Source organism: Brachionichthys hirsutus, chromosome 12 (genome assembly GCF_040956055.1).
Source record: "Brachionichthys hirsutus isolate HB-005 chromosome 12, CSIRO-AGI_Bhir_v1, whole genome shotgun sequence".
NCBI classification, from domain to species: Eukaryota; Metazoa; Chordata; class Actinopteri; order Lophiiformes; family Brachionichthyidae; genus Brachionichthys; species Brachionichthys hirsutus.
Genome location: NC_090908.1, coordinates 6,292,153 through 6,315,367, shown reverse-complemented (window position 1 = coordinate 6,315,367; position 23,215 = coordinate 6,292,153). Strand labels below are relative to the sequence as shown.

The 23,215-nt window shown below is 40.3% G+C and overlaps 1 protein-coding gene across 1 annotated transcript; it reads left to right on the top strand.

Moving 5' to 3' along the window:
* Positions 1–2,124: 2,124 nt before the first annotated feature.
* Positions 2,125–22,761, top strand: galnt13 (polypeptide N-acetylgalactosaminyltransferase 13). Its single transcript, XM_068746190.1, is given in 13 exon segments — positions 2,125–2,266; positions 10,147–10,315; positions 12,163–12,329; positions 12,827–13,034; positions 13,908–14,078; positions 14,804–14,921; positions 15,681–15,861; positions 17,279–17,418; positions 20,052–20,150; positions 20,492–20,626; positions 20,923–20,952; positions 22,589–22,700; positions 22,703–22,761. Coding segments are annotated over 13 exon segments (1,731 nt in total).
* The last annotated feature ends 454 nt before the right edge of the window (positions 22,762–23,215 follow it).

Genomic DNA, 23,215 nt, shown 5'->3' with positions numbered 1-23,215 from the left:
ACGGGGAGAGGAGAGGACAATGTGTGAAGTGCAAAATCATTACCATGCTGCAAGTAAAAGATAAGGAAATCAGTCAGAGTCCCCCACAGGAGTTGCTGCAGGCATTCCCACAAGCTGTCAAAGTTAGAGTATAGAAAGTTATTGTATATACATGCATTTATGAAATACACATATTTACAAACCTCCACTGAGACAGAGGTGATGTGATCGCCGGCGTTTGTCTGTCTGTCTGTCTGTTAGCAAGATAACTCAAAGATTTCTGGATGGATCCGAATGAAATGCTCAGGAAATGTTGGGAATGTTACCCGGAACAGATGATAACATTTTGGCGTTGATCCAGAAGAGCTCCTGGATTCTGGATCAGGTCGAACTTTTCAGTACCGGTAACTTTGCAGTCAATGGAGCGTCACAATTTGTTCCTCAATATCTCGCTTGATTATTGATCGATGCTTATGGAATTTGAGACAGTCATGTTGGGTGGGGGCCTCTATCTCACCACCAAATTTCATTTGGATCGAATCCATAACGACGTTAGGAAAGTATGTTACATTTGAATTTTGAAAATACCATTTACTGATTAAAAAGAAAATCAGTTTCAAATTCACATCAACTCCGATTCACTTGTACTTTTCATGGTTGGTGTGTAAAGATATCAAGAACAATTTATAACCTTTTGATGATGATCCAGATCACCATGTGGATGGTGCAAATCTAATTATGAGGGGAAGGAGCTGCTCGGCGGAGGTCTGTGCTCTCCGAGTGCTTTTCTTTTTCATATATGTTACATTTTGGAGGGTCATTTATATCATAGCACACGTTTCTGGGATGAATATCCAAAAGGTTTTTAGTATTTGTGCATTTGAAAAAGAATTCTGTCTCATCTCACTTCCTGCCTGATTATACTTTCCTGAGTCTTCAGTCAGCAAACAAACCCCCATAAGTTCAGAAAACTGCCATTTTCATCAGATATGGTGTGAAACATAGATTCTGTACCAAAGAGTGATCGAACTGCTTCAGATGGCCTGTGGTATGAAAGCCTCCCGATTATCCATGCAGCAGTTTTCATGTAGCGAGAGGGAGAAGGAGACCAAATGAGCATTTATCCATCTTTTCAAATGTGAGAATGTCTGGAGGGTCAGAGGTCAGTGCAACATGAGGAGGATGGATGGGAACGGCCTCCGGTTTGAAGGTCTGTTTGGGAGCAAAGGTATCGATACCCAGAATTTCCCTGTTTAAAAAATGCAGAAAATCACATATTGACCTGTTATGAGTTAATCACATATTTATCATCATCGACTTATTGATAGCCGTAGTACACAAACGCCAAAGAAATGTGAGGTAGATATATGTTGAACTTTTTGCTCACATGAAGTTTGTCTCCCAGAATGCACTATCAAGTTTAATTTTCTTCTGTAAAGTGAATCCTAAGCATTTTCTTCCTACGAGTCTCATATCACAACTCAGAGTATGACTAGTACTACTTTTCATTACCACCTACGACAGTGGCATTATGGGGGAACTGGGTGGCCTTGGTGGACGTTTGCTCTCTCTGAGTTCCGACCAGTTTCTCTTTTTATTTTGCAACATTTAAAAGCGGCTGTCTTTCTGCAGAGGAACTCACAAGAACCATTTTTGTGCACGATAACCCAAGATTGCCTTTAACCGCGACTTAAAGACTGCAACTGATAGTGGAAAAGTTGGATCTAATTTCATGCCATCATAAGTTTTCCTCCCAATGTTGGCCAGATCGTTTCACGCTGGTTTGCTTACAGTAACCGTTTGATCACCTTCCCATGATCTCTAATTTGATAATAAATAAAATGCACAAATGCAGAAGTGAATCTAATCACTTGTAAAAGAGACAGACATTGAGCCACTTCTGGCTCCTTGCAGACTTTCCATGTGAAGGTTGAGTTGTAGCCTAACGATAGATTTTCCGCTGAATTCACAGCATGAATCCTCAATGATTTATCCTGATTTCCATTTTCCTTTCTCCTATAGGATGACACCTCCAGGTCGTACCTGTTCTTTTCCCCACCTTGTCTCCGGAGTTCAAACGCTTTGTCAGCAGACAGTGTGTTCCTGAGCGCCGCTCGGCTTCCTGGCTGACATCCCGGGGAGGTGATGCGCCGGTTTGCCTACTGCAAGGTGGTGTTAACCACCTCTTTAGTGTGGGTGCTGGTGGATGTGTTCTTGCTGCTCTACTTCAGTGAGTGTAACAAATGTGATGACAGGAAAGACCGCTCTCTCCTTCCTGCCCTCCGAGGTGAGTCCACGTCCCCGCTGTTCCACCCTTCACAGTTGTCCCTGCTTCATTTCTGTTTGAACATCCATGTTTTGTTTTTTAGGATTTTTTATATTCAATTATTTCATTAATTTCTCGCTCATAATGGGACACAGATTGGTTTTGTTCTGACTTCCCAGAGGAATGTAAAGAAATTTAGTAGATGTCAGACGTCATTTAGCATTTTCACTGTCCACATGTTTTAAATGAATGATAATAGAAATCAGTTTACATTTTAATTTCTTTAACATGATTTTATTGAAGTCAAACAGCAAGTACCGGTAATATGAATTATTTACAGGTATCTACATTTTTTTTATTTCAAGACTAAGACTTTGTATATGCTTTGTATACACGTGTTACTGTGTATTACTGTGTGGTTGTTTCAAGGGGCCCGTTGTTCTAGGGTGAAAATTCGATTTCATTGTGTGTGTCAGCAGATGATGATTAATAAAACATTTCATTTAATTTGTATGTCTGCCAGGAGACAGACCCCCAGGGTGGATGAAACTTCTATTTTCATAACAAATAGTTTGTGGATAATGCATATCCAGAATATTTCAAGATAAGAATATAACCAACGCATATAGTTAATATTTATTTTCTAAAGACACTTCCTATTTACTGTATATTCTCCATGAACCTTTAGATGAGCTCTAATACTGACTTAATTTATTTATTATAATGACATCTATTATCTAACAAGGTAGCACCACATTTTTTCCTGGATGATTGCCTTATCAAAATGTGGAACATACTACAAAGAATATAGGATAGTGTTCAGATATAGGACACCTTCACCCACGCTGAGCATCAGGATTCCTCATCTTTGAAAGTTACATTCCAATTTATATGTAATGTCTACATATAGATTATTTCACCATGAAAACATACAACTAGAAACTGGTTCCTTCTGTAAGTTTTGCCCCACAAGAGTCAGGATTTCCTCTTTTGCTTAGTGGATTCTTCCCAAAATCTGTTCCCATCCCCAAAAGGTATCCTCGTTGTTTTGTGTAAGTCTGTCAGTTAGTTTTTGATTGAAGTGGCGCGTCGGGCTTCCTTCTTGAGAATAATGCCCACTTTTCCACACAGATTCACAGTAATCTTTCAGGTGGTGCAGTTGGGCTAAAAGGCCTTATTCTGATATTAAAAAAAAAAGAAATGGAAAGATTCCTGAATCTGCCCATTGATCAGATTATATCCCAGTTATTATTGGTCCTTTCTTCATACATGGCCCAACCCTCCCTCCAAAGTAATTTTTGTAGTGCCGATAACAACCAGACACAGGACAGACTGCTTCTGTCAAATAAATAAATAAATATATATATATATATACATTTTTTTTTACAACAAAATAAAATATTAGCACCATCATAAGTATAGTGATGCAGGGAATTTCTACCATCCTCATAAAGATCTATTTAATTTACATATATGTAGTCACCTTAAAACAGCGACTGATTGATATGTATTATTATTAGTAAATAAGCTCTGATAATCGATATTCAGTACCAATATTTTTATCTGAAATTTAGAACCAAATATTGTACTTTTTACTCGTAGATTGAATTTCTAGGTTCTTTGCACCATTTAGATGATTTGGTGTTGATGCACAGTTATCGATGCACGGTAATATACATGTAACACACTTGTACAGACAGAGAGGGATGAACTGTCAGAAGCAAAGTGGTGCACTTTTAGATTATATTCAGGCAAACAATGCAGATACTGATAATCTGAAGGCACTTGGAGCAGGCTGTGTGTGCTTTGTGTATGATTACTTCTGAAATCGACTTAGAAACGGAGCCTCTTTAGAGTTCCTGTCCTAGCATGCTCTGCACAAAGCCGCCTTCTAAGAGGCTTGTTGAGCTGCATTTAAGGAGCTGCCAGCTACTGACACTAATTACTGAACAAAATATGCTGTTACATTGGAGCTATGTTGTTGCTAAAATAGTGATTGAGGTTGTCTCGTCTGCAGGAAAATGGTTGGATGGATATAATAGTTCTGTAAACACATGGACTTGGGTTTGAGATTGTTTTCTCAGATGCTGGTTTTCCTCTGGCGCTTTGCAGTTTTGAGATTTACCTTGTTAAATTCAATCCTGTTCAAACAGCTTTAGTGCAGCTTTAAGGCGAACACTAAAGCTGCAAAAGTTAGCTGCTGGTTCCTTTGGAGAAAAAATGAACCTGCTTGTGTACACCGGAGGTCCACGCATAACCTAGTACTACATTACTACACAATGGAGATCATCCTAATACAGTAAATCTTTGCATATTTATGACGACACACTTCACTCTTATAGCTCTTAAGTGTATTTTGGACTCTTTTAAACCACCAGGGACTGCTGACTCGTCATTCTTTAACCAGATTGATTGACAGCTGGTAGAGTGTGAAATCCCGTTCCTACTAAAGACATGGTGCATTCCTTTGGTGTCATTTACACTTGACATTATTTGTCACTTGTGTTTAACTTTCATATTGTTTCTCCTTCATTCCGCTATTGCCATGCATGCTCCCAGAACACGGACTGCCTTCCTAGTCACTCCTTTCTGCAGTTCATCAGTTTTGGACAATGATCCTCCTTTAATGACCCGTGAAAGAATCTCTGCCCCCCTTATGTTTGTTTACAGTTTTAATTTGAAGCGTTCAGAGATCATTAATCTGTCACAGTTTAACATGACATGCAGTAAGAGGCAAGTTTTAGTCCTTGTCTGCTCCTCGAAAATATGTGGCGATTGCAAAACTCACTGCTTAAATCAGTTCCTTTAATTATTTACACATCAAATGACATCTAGACAAATGGCTGGTGCGTGTTCAGAGCTTGGCTAAAACATGCAGAAGAACGTAATAAAAATTGTATCTGTCTTGCCAACACAATCCGGCCCTCACAGTAGCTGAGCACCGCAAGGCAAAAAGAAAAAAAAGCTGTTTGATGTACAGGATATATCTTAAATTAAATGTAATTTAGTAATGGATGCAGCCTTCACTTTTCAGCTGTGAATCACTGCATTATGTTTTATTGTTTCAGTACATCCTGTATACATGGACTATTTTTCATCCTGAACATGTCACATTTCAGCTTTTTAATTGGACTTAACTGCAGCGCCACTCTTTTAAGAGGTGTTTAATATCCAACAAAATCATTAAAAACCCGGAGAAACAGTGAGATCAAATACCGCTCATCAATTATATTTATCTGACCTCTGTCTTTGTTTATTTTTCATGCTTATGAGCATAACATTCATTATTTTATTCTGACATCTGTTCAAGACAGAGCTGCAGTTTAACAGCCTGCTGTTGATTTTGCAGAACATAAGGTTACATTAATGAAATAAGAAGCTCAAACTGGAAAGGTTTGACACCACAGCATGTGGTGCAGAATGCTATGTTTAGCACTGAATGTCTAACCACATATCATTTGCAGAGTATTTGGCATCAAACCTATAGACACGAGATTTGCTTCGAATCAAGCCACTCGCAAAACAGAGTCAGGCTGAGCTTTTATCTCATGTCTTACCATGTGAAGTCAGAGTCCAGATGTTTGTATCACAGAAATGTGAGTCACTTACCAGTTGGACAGTGAGACGTGTCACTTTATTTTTATTCAGCACTGAATCGTGAGCAATTGTGTCTCTAATAAGACTCATTATATGTGAGTGTGGGGGGGGGGGGGGGGGGCTTTTCACTGTAATTGCTTGGGATGAAGCTCCAGGTAGGATATTGAATTAAATTGAATGACCCGAGTCGGTCCCGACAGTCAGAGCCACTGTTCTCTTTCACAGATGATTGCAGTCATCTTTCATAATGATTGCTCTCTGCTAGGAGGAGAACGTCTCAGTCCACCAAGACTTTGTTCCCTCAGGCTGCTCTGATTTCTGCATTGCTAAGCAAACCACGTTTGTGTGTTTGACTGTGGCTATTATTTCCATTTCCTCTGACTGCTATTTTACAGATGGACATTTTTGAAATCACTAAAGGTGATTTTTTTTTATACAATATTATTTAATGTATTTCAAATATGTTGTAGTCCACATTTATAAGAGAAAAATGGCTGCGTGATACAGCATAAATATGTTAGCATTTGGATTACTTTTCATTTCTTCCTGCATATATTGGTTTTATCAACAGCCTGTTATACCAGTTTCTATGCAACTTGTGCACTTGTTATGTTCTAATTGTGTGTTGAATGAATTGCTGTGTGTCTCTGCTGGCTGTGCAACAAATTGCCCCTCACAGGGAAAATAAAGTTTTTCTGATTCTGATACTCCAATCATTTTGAGATTATAATAATAAAATAATAATAATAGCAATTTATTAATGTATCCCCCTACTTTTTATTTTATTTTACCGCTGTCATAAAATACACACTGGAGCCCCTCAAGAAAAAGAATGTGGTTTCTTTAACCGCAGAAAATAAAGTGATCCCTAGTGAATCCTGAAGAAGACGCACCTGCAAAGATGCAGTAACACCAGTGAGGGTCTGACATCAGCAGAATGATCAGCCATGCAATTACAGCTCCTAGTCGTCCCGTCTTCCCTCTGGCTTTAGGCTGCAACACAATTCATCACTTTTCATGCCCTTCCCCCCCTCTCTTGTGCACATCCGGAAGGGATGAGGCAAATCTGCTCCCACGCCGAACTCCTGCCGTCAGGAGGATATTCTTCTTAAAATAGTTTTACCCTCATTGCCATCAATAAATATACTAAAGCACTAAAATTGCCAGCATTAGATAAATGTAAACAAACAAATGTGCAGCCTGTGGTGTTGTTTTGTAGGCTTCTTTTAAAAGCTTGCAATTTATTTTACAGATGTTTTACAGAACTTCTGCAATCGGACCGATCAGTTTCACTGTTCATTCTGTGCTCATCATCATAATAGGATATTTCTTTTGTTTAATCAACCAGTCACAGTAATTAAAATATTTTGTCACACCTTTTATTCGGGCGATTAAACCTTCACTGCCTTTCGATGCTCAGAGATGCTCATTACAATTTTCTGACATCACTCCTAAATTCTGTCGAATTGGTTTAGGCTAGTGTGACGTCTGGGCAAATGGCCCCTTATATTGGCAATTTATAGTATTTAATATGTTCGTATATTAATTTAGTTTTAGTTTCTTGCCATTTTTATATTAACAATTTTGCTTTTCGTGTAATCTTGATTTTAGTCTGACCAACGTGGTCAACAAACCGCCTTTGCATTCCTGGGAGTCGCGTTAGCATTGATATGTAAAAAAAGGATATGAGGTATCCAAAGAAAAAAATCCAATTGCCCAAACAAAAGTGCTTTTGAAGTGTTTGGCAACTGAATGTTTGCAATTATATTTTTTTAATTATTTTACCAGCAACACTTTTAAGCCTTGGTAAATGGACCGCACTTATATAGCGCTTTTTCCACCTTTGCGGTGCTCAAAGTGCTTTTACATGAGGCCTCACATTCACCCATTCACACACACATTCACACTCCAGTGGGAAACTGCTGCCATGCAAGGTGCTGCCAGACCCACTCGGAGCAATTTGGGGTTCAGTGTCCAGTCAGAGCTGGGATTCGAACCACTGATTTATTGCTGGACGACTCACTATACCAACTGAGCCACAGCCGTTCTTCTATTCATTCATTCATAAATTCTGCCTCATTCAAAAGTCTGAATATTTTGCTTTCTCAATGTGACCACACTGTTCCCTCCATTATTTTGTACTTACATTTTTTTTAAAATCTATTATACATTTTTAAAATAATCTATGATTTCTAATAACATTTTTCTTGTCTTAGCTGAACTTACAGACATGGATCGGAGATGCTAAGCGTGGTTGTTGACTCTTTCTTTAGTTCAGCTCAGCTGAAACAGCTGTGTCCATCAGATTTAAGCCTGCATCCAAATGGAGCGAGTCAGCAGCTCCGTAAAGATCGGTTGAGGTTAACAATCCAACAGACTCAGGCCTGCGTCCACAAGGGAATCCTCTTAACCGAGGGCCTTGCAGTTTGTGTGAACGGTTTGCACCCCTTTTATAGAAATCATTGCTCCTGCTCTTAGAGATTATCAGGAGGGAGAAAGTGCAGGGAGATAAATCATCTGAAGGTTATTAACTTTTGGTGTAGGGAGGTGGAGCAACAGCAACAACAGTAATGCTGACTTTTTGCAGGCATGTGGTGACTGTGGTGATGCTGAAAAGAACATTACCTTCATTGCACTTTGTTAATCTCTGAATCCAAAATGTCCGGTGGATTCAATTAAAGTTAAAAACACTGTAAAAAAAAACAAAACAAATGAAGGGAACATTTACATTACTTGATTGATCTCAATCATTTAATTATTGATGTTGACAATCTTTACTGATGTATATTTACAAAGTTGTTTGAGAGCAAAATTGCATAAGAATGGTCGATGGGTACCAAAATCATCAACCACGGACTATTGGATTCAAAATCACTCCAAGAATCACAATACAAAACCAAATCTCTGATTCAACTTCAAATTTCATTCCAGCAACTTGTGCTGTGACTCAGGAGAGTGTCAGGCCCCCACCTGCCTGTATGCACTCCAGACAACATCTGAGCATTCTGCTGATGAGGAGGAGGTCTCGGAGATCTCCTTCCAGTTCATGGATCAGGGCACAATGAACTCCTGGACGGTCTTGATGATTGATTGGATACTTGATTGGTTGATACGTGATGTCACATAGGTGCTCAGTCATATTTAGGTCGTTCCACCCTCACAGAACAATTTAGGTAGAAGTCTCCGTACTAGTAGCCTGCTGGGGTTCTCCTGGTATCTCCCCCATGCTCTTATCTTGAGACTGCATTGGGAGTCTACTACCTGTGCAACCTGATATGACTGCAGGTTCATGCTATCTGTGTGATAGCAGACTCCACCCTCAGCTGTCCCCCACGTACAATGCAGATTTAGGTTTCCTTGATTTAAGATTCGAACGACTGGCAGGTGAGTCTATAGGTGAAGCTCATACGACTGGGTTTCAGTGACTCTTCAATGACCCCCGACCTCTCCCACTCCCACTCAGTTATATATCTGGAGCTCCCCACCAGCCGTTCAGCTCTCCAGTGCACCATTTCCACTTCCATTTGCACCGCAGCAAGTGAAATTGACTCGCACTAACTTCCTCAATGGATAGTACGTCGACACTTTATAACGTAAACCTCACACCTACACTTACATAACCTTAGACATAATAGTTCTGCCTTTGGAAGACTTTGTGTTCTTGATAGCATCCTTCTGTTTGAGGATTGTACATATCATCGTACTGGCACCACGACCGATTTATCGATAATTTCATGCTTCATCTCCATAATCATCCATTTTTTCTTTTCACTGCCATCCTTGCCACTCGCTTTCTTCGGATCTAGCGTCAGCATCTGGAAGTGTGCTCGTAGAGCTCGGCCATCTAGCGTCAGCATCTGGAAGAGTGCTCGCGTGCTCCCATCTCAAATTCATGGTCACGTCTCATAGCAAAGTATTGCTCGTATCTCGGAATGCTCGTATGTCAAAGCGCTTGTCATTTGGAGCGACGGTGGCGTAGTGGTTGAGATGGTAGTCCTATGATTGAGAGGTTGGCGGTTCGATCCCTGGCTCACACTGTCGTTGTGTCCTTAGGCAAGACATTTCACCCACGTTGCCCATGCGCGCGCTGCGACCAGCAGCAGGCTACAGTTGAAGTGTAACTGTACCTTCAGGTACAAATAAGGTTACCTTACCTGGGAGATATTTGCACGTTTCCTTATCAAGAATAGGCTGTATACAAAGCGGTTTTAAAATTCAGTGTGACCTCTGTAGTGAGAGAGAAACCATCCGTGGCTGTGACTTCTCATCCGATACGCTTTTTGTTTGTCTCTGCTCCTTCACAGCGGTGATCTCGCGGAGCCATGAAGGTCCGGGGGAAATGGGCAAGGCGGTGAACGTCCCCAAAGACGACCAGGATAAAATGAAGGAGCTCTTTAAGATTAACCAGTTCAATTTGATGGCCAGTGACATGATTGCCCTCAACAGGAGTCTGCCCGACGTGAGGCTGGATGGGTGCGTATGCGTGGATGTCTTCCACTGTTGACCCTTCAACGCCTTCACGCACACACTTGGCTCCTCCTCTGGCTGCAGCCATACTTTATTATATTGTGGAGAACCTTGATTTCTTTATTAAGAAGTATTTTTTTGGGAAGTTTTCCATTCTTTAACTTGTGTAAATTAGTTCTTTGGTTAGCATGGCAACTGGGATTGTTTCTCATCAACACATCCTCAGCAGGGTTGCAGACACGGACTATTTGGAGATGAAATGGTCTTAACTGTCAAAGCAAAGTCACTCTGGGGGCTAAAACATTATTTAACTGGCTATTGTGTCCATTCGATTTTATTGGTCTTAATAACTTCAGCTGAATAATCATTCAAAACATCTTCTCCCCGTGTCTGCGTGGGTTCTCTCCGGGTTCTCCGGCTTCCTCCAACCACCAAAAACATGCAAATTAGGTGAATTGATTACTCTCAATTGTCCGTAGGTGTGAGTGTGCGCGTGACTGATTCTGTTTTTCTTTGTGTGGCCCTGCGATGAACTGGCGGCTTGTCTAGGGTGTACCCCGCCTCTCGCCCGTAGACTGCTGGGATAGGCTCCAGCGTTACCCTCGACCCGATTACCGATAAAACGGTTGAGAAAATGGATGAATAATCAATACAATGCACAAGATCGGATCAGTAGATCGGATCTGTTGAAGGGAACGGGGTTTTGTTTACTGTTTTAGTTTACCTTTTGTTTACTTTCACTTTAGCATGTGGGGAAGATACACAGATACATTTTCCAGCTCGACAGACATTCGAGTTGCAAATTTTTTTAAGTTGTTCTCAAAGGCCCTGTCAAATAGGCAGCACGGATGTGTTTCCCACAGCTACACCTCCAGCAATTGTCTCTGGTATTCAACAAGAAAGTTACAACAACAAGTTACTGTAATGTGGACATGCTGATATCAAAATCTTAAGGGTTCGAAATACAGACGGGAACAAAGGAACATTCAGCTGATTGTAAGTCCTGCAGTTTGTCTGTCTGCTAAAGCTCCATTTTTAGTCTTCTCAATATAAATATTACAGCAGTTATGTAAGATATACAGAGATAAAAAAAAAAAACAAGCAAAAATGCCGAGGCATGCAGAGTTGTCAGTCACCGGCTCTGAGTGACGTTAAAATTCGCTTTGCCTTGTTGTGCCAGTCAATGCTGTCACATCCAGCAGAAGGGACTGAGCCAGCTGCTCCGATGGCGTCTGTCAGCCTCCCATCACCTCCTCCTGTCCTGGACATCCAGCCCCTCCACCTCTGGAGCGATGCCTGGTAGCAAGTCAATATTGGCTATGGTGCTGTAACACATTCTCTGTCTTCTCATTTGTGCGTGTCCCATCGACGACTTGCTGTCGCTGCCCTCAATGCTGCTTTTATTTATTCTCCTTTTCTATCTGGAGGTATTTAACAGTAACTCTCATATTATTATTATTATTATTATATGATAATGCTTTTACACTGGTGACATCTGATATGAGCAGAACACACTCGTCTTATCAGACAGCTAACATACAGCATTATAAGACAAAGACTGTCATGATTATAATTTTTGTATTGTATCTTCATGGTTTAGGCATAAAGTTACATCTAGAGAATTAATGGCTCATTTTGCCAATGAAAAATGTACCCTCAATGGTTTCTATTCAGTGGATTTAACTATTAAACATTTGAGAAGTTAAAAGCAGCAAATGTTAACAGGATATCGAGCCGCCTCAGATGAGCAAATGATTTAAAACGACTCTCTGCAGGTCTCAAAATAAAGGATTGGGTTTCTAACATTTTGCGATGTGATTCCGTTTCTTTTTCTCTCACTGTTGGTTCAACAGCTGTAAGACCAAGGTGCATCCGGACGACCTGCCGAACACCAGCATCGTCATCGTGTTTCACAACGAGGCCTGGAGCACTCTGCTGCGGACGGTTCACAGCGCCATCAGCCGCTCGCCCCGACACCTGCTTGTTGAGATTGTGCTGGTCGATGATGCCAGCGAGCGAGGTTGGTAGTCGCCAGGCTCGCTAACCAGCTAGCCGGGGTATAGGATGAATCTGACATTCTATTTGGCAGAGACAAGGTTTAGTTCTGGCACAATCAAGCTCAGACTCAGGATCACTTGGTAGTATGATTAGACACTGTCGACACAACAAGCATCTTTATAATGATCACTGAGAAATAGAGAATCAGTATTTACTCTGAAGTAAGGAGAACAATAAATATCAGAACTTAAAATGTCCATATTCTGTTTCTGTTTTCTGCCAATATATTAAATACCTACACTATTTGGTCTAAAATGTATTGATGATAATCACACAATCCTCACAGAATCCAGGTCAACCTGGTTAAATGTTTTTTCCCTGGGATGTTTAATTTAGTCTGAAAAGCAAAACACATTGTTGCATAAGATACGGGAGCCAAAGCATTTATGGTGTTTTTTTGTTTTTAAAAACGACTTAACTGATTTTTTAGAAGTGATGGAGTTGTTCTTCATGGTTCAGACTTCCTTCAGAAGAAGCTGGAGAACTATGTGCAGACTCTGGAGGTGCCAGTCCGGGTCCTGAGGATGGAGCAGCGTTCAGGTCTCATCAGAGCCAGACTGAGGGGTGCGGCCGCCACTAAAGGCGAGGTCATCAGCTTCCTGGACGCTCACTGCGAGTGTACCGCCGGCTGGCTGGAACCCCTGCTGGCTCGCATCAAAGAGGACAGGTGGGACGGCAGAAAGGACTGCACTGAAGGGTTCACAGCGGCACAAATGTCTTCTTGTTCAGGCTTGGCCCGCGATCACATCTTGCTGGACTCGTATCATTGGCTGCTTGAGTGGAAGGAATACCGTGACGCTCAACTGCAGGAGACTTTTGATCAGTTTCTTGGTTTAATGGCAGCGAGATTACTTTAGCTTAGAGTGTTTCCACAGTTATTAGCACAATTTTGTCAATTTGATGTAACAACATGCAGATTTGATTTCTGTTATTATTAGTTATTGTTTCAGGCTTTTACATGCTTGTTAAAAACAACAGAGTGTGAAGAGCTGTGTTTGCGAGGGTGATATTACCAGATGGATGGTTTAATGATTATTTTCCTGCGTCGCGTCTCTTATCTGAAGTCAGACACAATTTCCCCTCAGGAAGTAATCTGTATCATGCAATGCAGAATATCACATTAGGAAGCCATTATACATTTTCCGAATGCTGCCGCAGATGTATTGTTGTCTGTAAGTGTGATAAGAGTCTGCAAGAAGACGTTTTACTTGATAATACACACTGCGGCAGGAGGGCTGAAGGGGCTGGTTGACACCAGGATGGTGTTATTAACATTTCATCCAGTATCTATATATTTTCTGTCAGGGTGTGACCGGTGTGTTCAAAAGTGTGTAGAAAATGTCTGATGCCACGTAATTCTCCAGATAAAAACCAGTTTCTGTGCTATTAAAGGCATCAATATAAATTTATTGTTGCAGCCATTTAATTTTCATCATAATTACCGGTATATATTTTTCAAATGTATAATATTTCTAAAATATTAGCAAGGATACATTTCACTCTATAATTGAATCAGGTTTTTGGGTTTGTGATGTTTCAGGACAGCAGTGGTGTGTCCCATCATTGACGTCATCAGCGACGAGACATTTGAATACATGGCGGGGTCCGATATGACCTATGGGGGATTCAACTGGAAGCTGAACTTTCGCTGGTACCCTGTTCCGCAACGAGAGATGGATCGACGGAAGGGAGACAGGACACTTCCTGTCAGGTGCCTAAAGACATCATTTCTTCATCCTCTAAATTTATGTGCAGACACTTTTCTTTTGGTGGAAATGTGTGTCTACTAATCAAGAATGAGAGCGATTTCACTGAACAGGGATTAGTAGTTCCTCACCATGACTGAGCATTTGTTCATGCGTGATGGCAGCAGGCTGCAGAAAATGTGTGGATACTTGGATGTCTTCTCAGCGACTGCTGTACTCCTCATGCATATCTGCAGATAGAATCCGCTTCTTTTCCTCTCTGTATCCTTCCGATGCAAACAACTTCACAACTAGGATCTTGGCTGTTCTGTTGATGTCCAAAAATAAACTCACTGAATTCAGAAACGCGGAAAAATAGAAAGGCTTGTACTTTCATTGCCTTCAGAAAACTAAGCACAATTTCATCCATATGCAAATGACCAGCAAAATAACAGTTCATTGTGTGTGTGTGTGTGTGTACCATGTGTCCAACATTTACCTGACAAATAACGAGTTCTTTCTTTCGTTCTTTCAAACAAACCACTTCCATAGTTAAGGGCCGACTTTAGCACATAAGAATTGAAAGATAGAGGTAATCCCCCTCTAAGGCCTTTTTCAAATCATCAAACTAATTTGTCTTGCATTCTATGCAGAATATTCCTCATTTACGCCAAGATATGACGAACACTGCAAAAAGAAGAGGATGTCATGCTCATGTTTTTCAATCAATTGTGGTCTCTTACACTTACAGGACTCCCACCATGGCAGGAGGATTATTCTCCATCGACAAAACTTACTTTGAAGAAATAGGTAGCTACGATCCAGGGATGGACATCTGGGGTGGAGAAAACCTGGAAATGTCCTTTAGAGTGAGTGACAGTCTGGGGAAGGCTGACATGATGTTATCGCATCGGTCATATGAGATCTCATTTTATTGTATGGACTTTTTCCTCACAGTATTTCTTCCTTCAGTCATTTCCACAGAAGCGATGTAACAAACGAGGACTATTGGATTTTGGTTTATTTCTTTACAATTTGCTAGTGAATCTTTGATTTGGAAGGCCACACCATCCTTATTATTATTAGAATGTCTCTTAACATTTTGAACCTTTTTTTTTTTACCCAACAACAAAGGAAGGGATGTCATTATTCACACCACATCAAAGTGCACCTTCAGCTCATTGCTTGGTGATGGATTTGCTGCTTCAGATTAATATAAATGACTATAAAACATGTTTAATGTAGAAAGATAAAAGGCTGCTGTGAAGAGGGGAAGCATTCTAAATAAAGTTTCATTACCTTCGTGCTCCAAAAGCTACAGTTTAAAAGGAAAGGGAGCTGTCTTTTTCATATCCTCTAGTATCGTACCAATATGTTAAAGGAGGAAATTGATCAAATTTAGATATTGTTTTCATGCTTAAGCGTCTGTTCTTTAAGATTCCTTGCTTTCAGAATTAAAAACAGTTCAGTCATCACTGATTTAATGATTTTCTGGACACCTGAGGATGCAGGATTGACAATCATCAAATAGGAGAAATGGCCTACGCCCAACAGCTTATCAGTATTTGCAGTATGTTGTATTTGCCTGTTTTCATTAGACATCATCCATTTTCTGTGTGTGCCTGCAGATCTGGCAATGTGGGGGCTCATTGGAGATTGTAACATGTTCACATGTGGGCCATGTTTTCCGGAAGGCAACCCCATACAGCTTCCCTGGAGGAACGGGCCAAGTCATCAACAAGAACAACAGACGCCTGGCTGAAGTCTGGATGGATGATTTCAAAGATTTCTTTTATATCATATCGCCAGGTATAGAAGGTGTCTCCTTTCACAGCAATTTTAAAATGTCATGAATGCAACGACCTAAGAACTACACAGTTCAGAATGGTATTTAATAGGTGTTTTATTCCTTAGGGAACTCCTGGTATCAACAACTCTCAAACTACTAAAACTACTACAAACTGTGAAAAGGCAAATCTTGCTCATATAAGATTATTATTTCACGCTACGTGAATTTTTACACACATTCCATGTTTTTACATGTTCAGAAAAGACAAGCGTGCAGACTGACAGATGAGTACCCGTCCATTTGTCAGTTTAGTAACGTGATTCCCCTTCAGCAGAGAGCAGTGTCCCAGAAATCTCTGGTTAAGTGTTTTAGATGCCAACAACATAATCCGTAATCTGACGATCTGATGGCACAAATTGTGCCCCTCTTTTTTTCTTAGTTGGGCAAGGATTGCTCCTGAGCAGGTGTGCAGACGGAGCAGGGCTTTGATGGACGAGTCTCTCTGTATATTGTTGCCCCACAATGATTGTCTGTTCCTTCGGGACATTAGGGGGAATGATCTGGGTCCTGCTGCTGCTGCCAGACCACTGAGAAGCACAATATCTTGCTCAGACTGTTTTTAGGAGTGATAACTAGTGATCCTATTAAAAGTGCATCTCCCTCCCGGTCCCCTCCTCTGCCTTGGTGATTTCAACATTAAAGAGGCTATTCATCATCTTCATCATGTGAAGCTCATACCCTCCATACAGAAGGGGGGGGGGGGGGGGGGTGTAGTCTTCAGATGATCGCTTTAATCTCCCAATTTGAAATGTCTATTTTACCATTTGGGACATTATCACAGAAGGGGCTGTTTTCATCATTTAGCTGCCATGTGGTGAATAATTAGTGGCAGAAGTCTTACATGTTGGTTGTTTTTTCAAAATTGTATTCTACGTTCCCTTTAATGCAATCATGCGCTTTCATGATAAATTACCCAAATGGATCTATTTGAATGCAATCTACGAGGCACTCTGGGGAGAGACAATCTGCCTAATGGGTTTGCAAGTGTCTGAGTCTAGTTGCTGTCTAATCCTGCCTCAGTCGTCAAATTCATCAAGCCTGATAGATCATGCAGTTTCCATTTTGCCCCCCCCCCTTTTTTTATTAAAAAATAATAATAATAAAAAATAGCAACCCTCTTGAGAATATTCTAGCAATTTTTTCATTTTCTGGATTGTTGGATTATGTCTGCTGGATACATTTTTGTGTTCTGCATAATTGGGTTACTCTCAATATTAATTATAAGAAAGGCCTCTTTGGATATACGGGCAGAGATTTAAGGGGTTTTGCTATTAATGGTCCCTCTTGTGTTTGGTTCTGGCAGTGCAAGATGACGTGCTTTAGAATGACATTACTGATGATCATTCATCACGCGTCTTGGCATCATTCTGTCTGCAGGAGTAATGCGGGTGGACTATGGAGACGTTTCTTCCCGTAAAGCCCTCCGCGAAGCCTTGCAGTGCAAACCGTTCTCCTGGTATCTAGAGAACGTCTACTCAGACTCCCAGATCCCAAGAAGATACTACTCCCTTGGTGAAGTATGAGCTTTCTCGTACTCTGAGCCCACATGACGCAGCAGATACGCTGGCCGCTGCTGCCTGAGGGCAGATGTGTTCTTGTGCTGCAGCTTTTTTGTTTTCTCTGAAGGCTGAATAAGACATTAAAAACAAACATCCCCAGCTGTTCATATTTAAAGGCATATTAAGCAAACTATACGATGTTCCTGTATTAACCCCACTCGCATGTTTACACAATACCACAGATACTGGAAAGGTGAGATAAACTTCATGCATACCTCCAACGATTTCAAGCTCCTCCTGCATCATCCACCAACAAAATACCGATTCTTCATAAAAAAAAAGTAATTTTTCCATTTGCAAAGGTCTTGATGGCGAATTCATTCGCACCCTTTGAGTCTGTGTGTTTAATAAATATAACCACGCTAGACAACTCCCCATCAGCGGTGTATAGTAGAAGGCTCAGGCATATAGAATGAATTTCAAAGCTTAAAAAATTAAATGTCAGTCAGAAAATCTCTTAGATGATAAATTGTTAACCAGCTTTTTGTGGCATTTAATTATTTATTCCTGCTTCTGAGACTCAGAAACATCTGAGATGAATTTCATCAGCTAATTCCTATAATTGGCAGAGTCGAAATGAAATACTGTGTATATCAAGTAGTAGTTCTTTTAGGATCTGCAATCCTTGAACGTTGTCTATGAGTGTCTGTTTGCACCAGATCAGGTCCACATCTGTCTGGCTCTTTACATCTGGGTCCCTCACGTTGCTGCTTAATTTAGTGAAATCTGATTTCTGTTTTTTTATTTTGTTTACGTAATTATTTTGTTTTTTCCACAGAAGTGTCATGCTTCATTCTGCCCTGCTGTGCTGATTTGTCTTAGTCAAAAAGTAAATTTATCCATAATTCAAACGTGTAGGGGGGGAAAAAAAGTCGCATTATATCCATGCATCCGTCGTATGGCCGTGTGTTTCCTTTCCTCGATAACAGAAGTTCAAGTTATATTTAACAGCTAGTTTCCTGTCAAACAGCACAAAAGAAGCGACCTGAATCTGCCTCGTGAGGGTCTCGGCCGTGTCGACAGGAGCTCAGCAGGGGAACAGTCAGCGCTAACATGCAGTCTGCTGCCATGTGATAAAATGAAGCTATTTGAAAGCTAATATCAGCGGGAGAACTGGCGGCGAAATGAGCTCGTAATCTTCCAGCATTCATACAGCTGAGGATGACAGGATTTCTTTTATCATGCTGTTCTGCCGGGTCTCTCTCATTCGCTCTCCTCCTTTTTTATCTCAGCCACTCCCACGTTTCAGCTCCCATCTTCCTCTAAACCAGACTGCATTTCTCCTTCCCGTCTTTAACAGCTGCAGCCATTAGGCTTTATATCACTTCATTATGGTCGTGCTGTTGGTGCATGACAGGCTTCGTGAGTTGCTCAGTCGACATGAAGAGCCGGCTCAGCTTTAGCTCTGAGATCGCCTGAGTTCAGTGTCAGTCGGCACGCTGAGCTCTCACGCCAGTTCTCCATTTCAGCTTTCAAGCTAAGATAATGAGAAGAATTGACATGAATTTATTCAACTTCTATTATGTACGACATAGATCGACCTGAATTCACACGGCAGCGGCTCTCAATCATTTCATTCCACTCATTATACAGATTACTAACATTATTGATAATCTGCTGACTAATCACTTTGCTGATAAATGACTTAAATAGTGAAGAATTTCCTTTCATTTTCTGGGCGGGCTCTTGGAATATTGGGCAGCACAGTGGTTCGCACTGTTGCCTCACAACAACAAGGTTGCGGGTTCAAACCTGACTTGTGCCTTTTCTGTGAGGTGTTTGCATGTTCTCCCCGTGTCTACCTGGGTTCTCTCCGGGTCCTCCGGCTTCCTCCCACATGCAACTTCGGTCCAGGTCATTATTGAAAAAGAGAATTCATTCTCAATTAAACAAAAATAATGGTCTTAAAAATATTCACTTTCCAGTATGTGACAAAGAAAATCTTCAAATCATCTTATTTTAGAAACTCAAACAAGCAAATGTCCAGGATGTTTCTCTCATTTAAACAAATACAATTATTCAATTAATGGTATAAAAGAGCCTTTTGATCTATGAGCTATGTGTTTGATAAGTTCTTATCATTGGCTGCATTTTAAAAAGTTGTTGATCATTGGTTAGTTAAATTATCAGCAGGTTGACATTTATAAAACTATGGATGCTACAAATCTTTGCTTGCATTATTGATTACTCTATCAGCTACTCATTCACATAACCATTTTGGCTGCCAAATCTGCACTAAACAAAAATATTCTACAATTTCAATCTTAATATTTCTTGTTCATGTGACAAACTGTCTAAAATATTTAGATTGTTATCACACAAGGAACATAAAAATGTGGCGGCAGATAATTAATAAAGCTGACTCAATAGTTTCAGTTTGTATGTAAAATTAAATATTAAAATAAATCATGTTTGGATGTTGAAAATGAAACAGTAGATGAAAGAAAATGGCAGACAGATAGATAGGGTTGACTGTATTAACCATATATTGACCAAGGAGGAGCGTTTAGTTGCCATGAAATGATCAGATTATTTCACATGAGACCTTTATTAATGATGTACTGTAAATTTTATTGTAATTGTTTTGTCAGATTAGAAACGTTGAGACCAACCAGTGTGTGGACAACATGGGAAGAAAGGAGAACGAAAAAGTTGGCTTTTTCAACTGTCATGGCATGGGGGGAAACCAGGTGAGGAAAAAATGTGCATTAATATTAACCTACACACACTGTCAAATAATTATTTAAAATAAACAATTAGAAATATTGAACATGGCATAGAGGGAATGTAGAATGAACCTCTTTATAATTGAACCTGCAAACGTCTGATTCTTTAATGCGAAAACATGAAATCTGCACAATCAGGCTGGTTATAAAGTATGTCCATCGGATGTTTTAACTCAACATGTTTTGTGCACCTTTGTTGTCAGTCTTGAACACAATCCTAGTTTACATTTGGTGGATCTGAAATGTTGAATGACGTTAACCATTTTGATGCTCTGCACGGCCTGAGTCAGACATTTTGTTTCTAGGTGTTCTCATACACTGCGGATAAAGAAATTAGGACAGATGATCTTTGTCTGGACGTCTCCCGCCTCAACGGGCCAATCGTCATGCTCAAGTGTCATCACATGAAAGGCAATCAGATGTTTGAGTACGACGCTGAGGTAGGGTGCGATGTTCGCAAAGCGACCTTATTTAGTCCCGAACCAGGCAGTGATTATTCCCTCCTGACGACGCTCCTGATGTGTTGCTGCCGGTGACACTGATGAAATGCTGATTGATTCTGATTTGATGGTATCATGAGGTGATTGTTGGACGTTGGGAGTGCAATGCCTCCACCAGATGGTGCTCTATGTCAGGTTTCTTTAGTTTACATGTTACTATAGCACAGATGCTGAGCTCCTCTTTATCCCCAGCAGCTGTGTATTGCCTCTCATGCTCTAGTTTTTTTTTCACGTAGTTTGTTGGCAAGTGGTAATATGAATCTGAGGTAAGTTTTCCAGGTCATCACTCCTGAAAATTGCCTCGTAGTTTGAGTCCAGTTTGATGATATCCTGTGAGGCTGTGTAGACTGTGGAGTGTAAGTAGCTTACATCTCAATGAGATAATTGTACCTGCCTCATGTGAAAATGTAAATATGTTTTACTGACGCGCTGATTGGTCACTGTAGGCAGCAGTTTATATAGCTATGTTATATACTCTGTTTAAATTATGAAGACAGTTTCTAATAATAAACCAAAGCTAAAAATAAACCTGACTTTATATTTCACTGATCAAAGCAAAGAGCAATGATGGTAAATACAGATTAAAATACATTTAACATAATCCTAAAGCACTTAGCCAAGACATTATTGACTTTAAACAGCATAATTTATCAATTTATAGTATCACAAATGCAAAAGCAAATCCAGCATTCAGTAAAATGCACTGAAATAATGCAAAGATATTCAACTCAAATCCACTCAGCTCAGAACACAATGTATCTAACTCAGAAAGCATTTTTTAATATGACCAGTTTTAATATTAACCACTTTGAGGCTATAAAAAAACTACAGCGAATATGGTGTTATAGCTGTCAGTGATTGAGATGTCCCACTGCTGATATGGAGACATGACAAGGCGTGGAAGCCTGCAGGCCTTTCCATCAAGCGCTGAACTAACCCAAGGAGAAATCTTTCATTACACTTTGTTCTTTTCCTTCCTTCCCCAGATGAAGGAATTGAATAATTCATACTGAAGAGTACCGGTCTCTGCTGTAAACAGCGCTGGGGTTTCACTGCTGATGGTGGCCGAGGTTATTTTTAGCGCACGTGTGACAGACAGGGACTGATTCCTGGACTACAGTACCATTAACATCTCATCGGTTCGTCCGTTTCACTTTCACATGAATACCTGACTTGATCATATTCCTGCTCTATTCATTCATAACTGACACAAACACTCTTCCAGCTTTTTCGTCTGCTCTGCGATCTCAGCCAGAAATGTCCTTTGTTGGCCCAAGTGCTGCCACAAAGTACGAGTTTTATTATCGTTTAATCTGAAAATTATTTCCACAATAAAATCATAAATGTTCAGTTTGTATAATATAAAGGTATACAGTAACTCTAACTGTAATGCCTCAGATCATTGTCTTATGCCTATCTCTCCAAACCATAGTCTAAAACACTATTAGTTTCTAACCCTCCATCATGCGACTGACAAGGGACATAGCCATTACTGTGTCCATCTGTCCTTTCAGATTCGTTTTATGGACTACATGGAATTCATGCACGTACAAATCCTAACAATTATTACTTTTATAAATACAGTAATACATTTCAGTTGTCAGGTCACAGTTGCCTTTCAAGGTACTTACATATAAAGAACTCATAATTCTAAATTATGTTAATTAACAATAGTGATAATGAGGATGGATAAATCAATGATTAAAGTGTGTGTGTTATTTTTTGATGGGTGATTGCCTTGATACATTTTTCTCAGATGTTTTTACATTAGCTTCACCTTCAGAGTCGATTATACAGTCTGTGGCTTTAATATTTACCAGTTTTCATTTTATAAATTGGATCAGATTTCATTCAGACTTTCCCTTTGCCGCCGTCTGCTCCTTTCATCCTGGCTGGCCACAGAAGCACACCTTCCTCCACATCATCACCCAGTCATGTCTGACCATCATCCGTCTGCAGGACGGTACCTACGGCCCCACTGTGGAGCATTGTAACGACAGTCCCATGCAGAAGTGGACACGCGTCTGGAGGTGGCTAAACGCCTCTAATTCAGTCCTGCCGATTATTTCCTCTAAGCTCCCGTTTGCTGTTGGACCTGGGGTCAGCAGGTCTGGACAAATAACGCTTAGAAGTAGAAGACGGTGGTTTTAGCTGCTGTGGAGTTTGTCCTCATGCTGTTAGAACTTGAAGTAGATTTAGGCCCAGTTCCAATTCCTCTTTTTAACCGATTGTTTTGGTGAGCCTCTCACATTTTGACTTTCCCCTCGAGGCAGTTATGAGGGGTAGTTGTTGAACTCTTTATCTAGGAAATGGGACGTCACGTCGTCAGTAGATGCAGTTACATTATGTTAATTAAGACAATTATCACTCGTTGTCAGACACGCTACAAAAATAAGAATACATATTCAGTTGCATCTGGATTATTCTGTTGTTCCTATGAATTCAATTTTTTGCACGGTTATCTTTGAAGAAATATCACATCTATGCACTTTTACCAGAATAATAACATTATTTCATTTATGCTTCCTC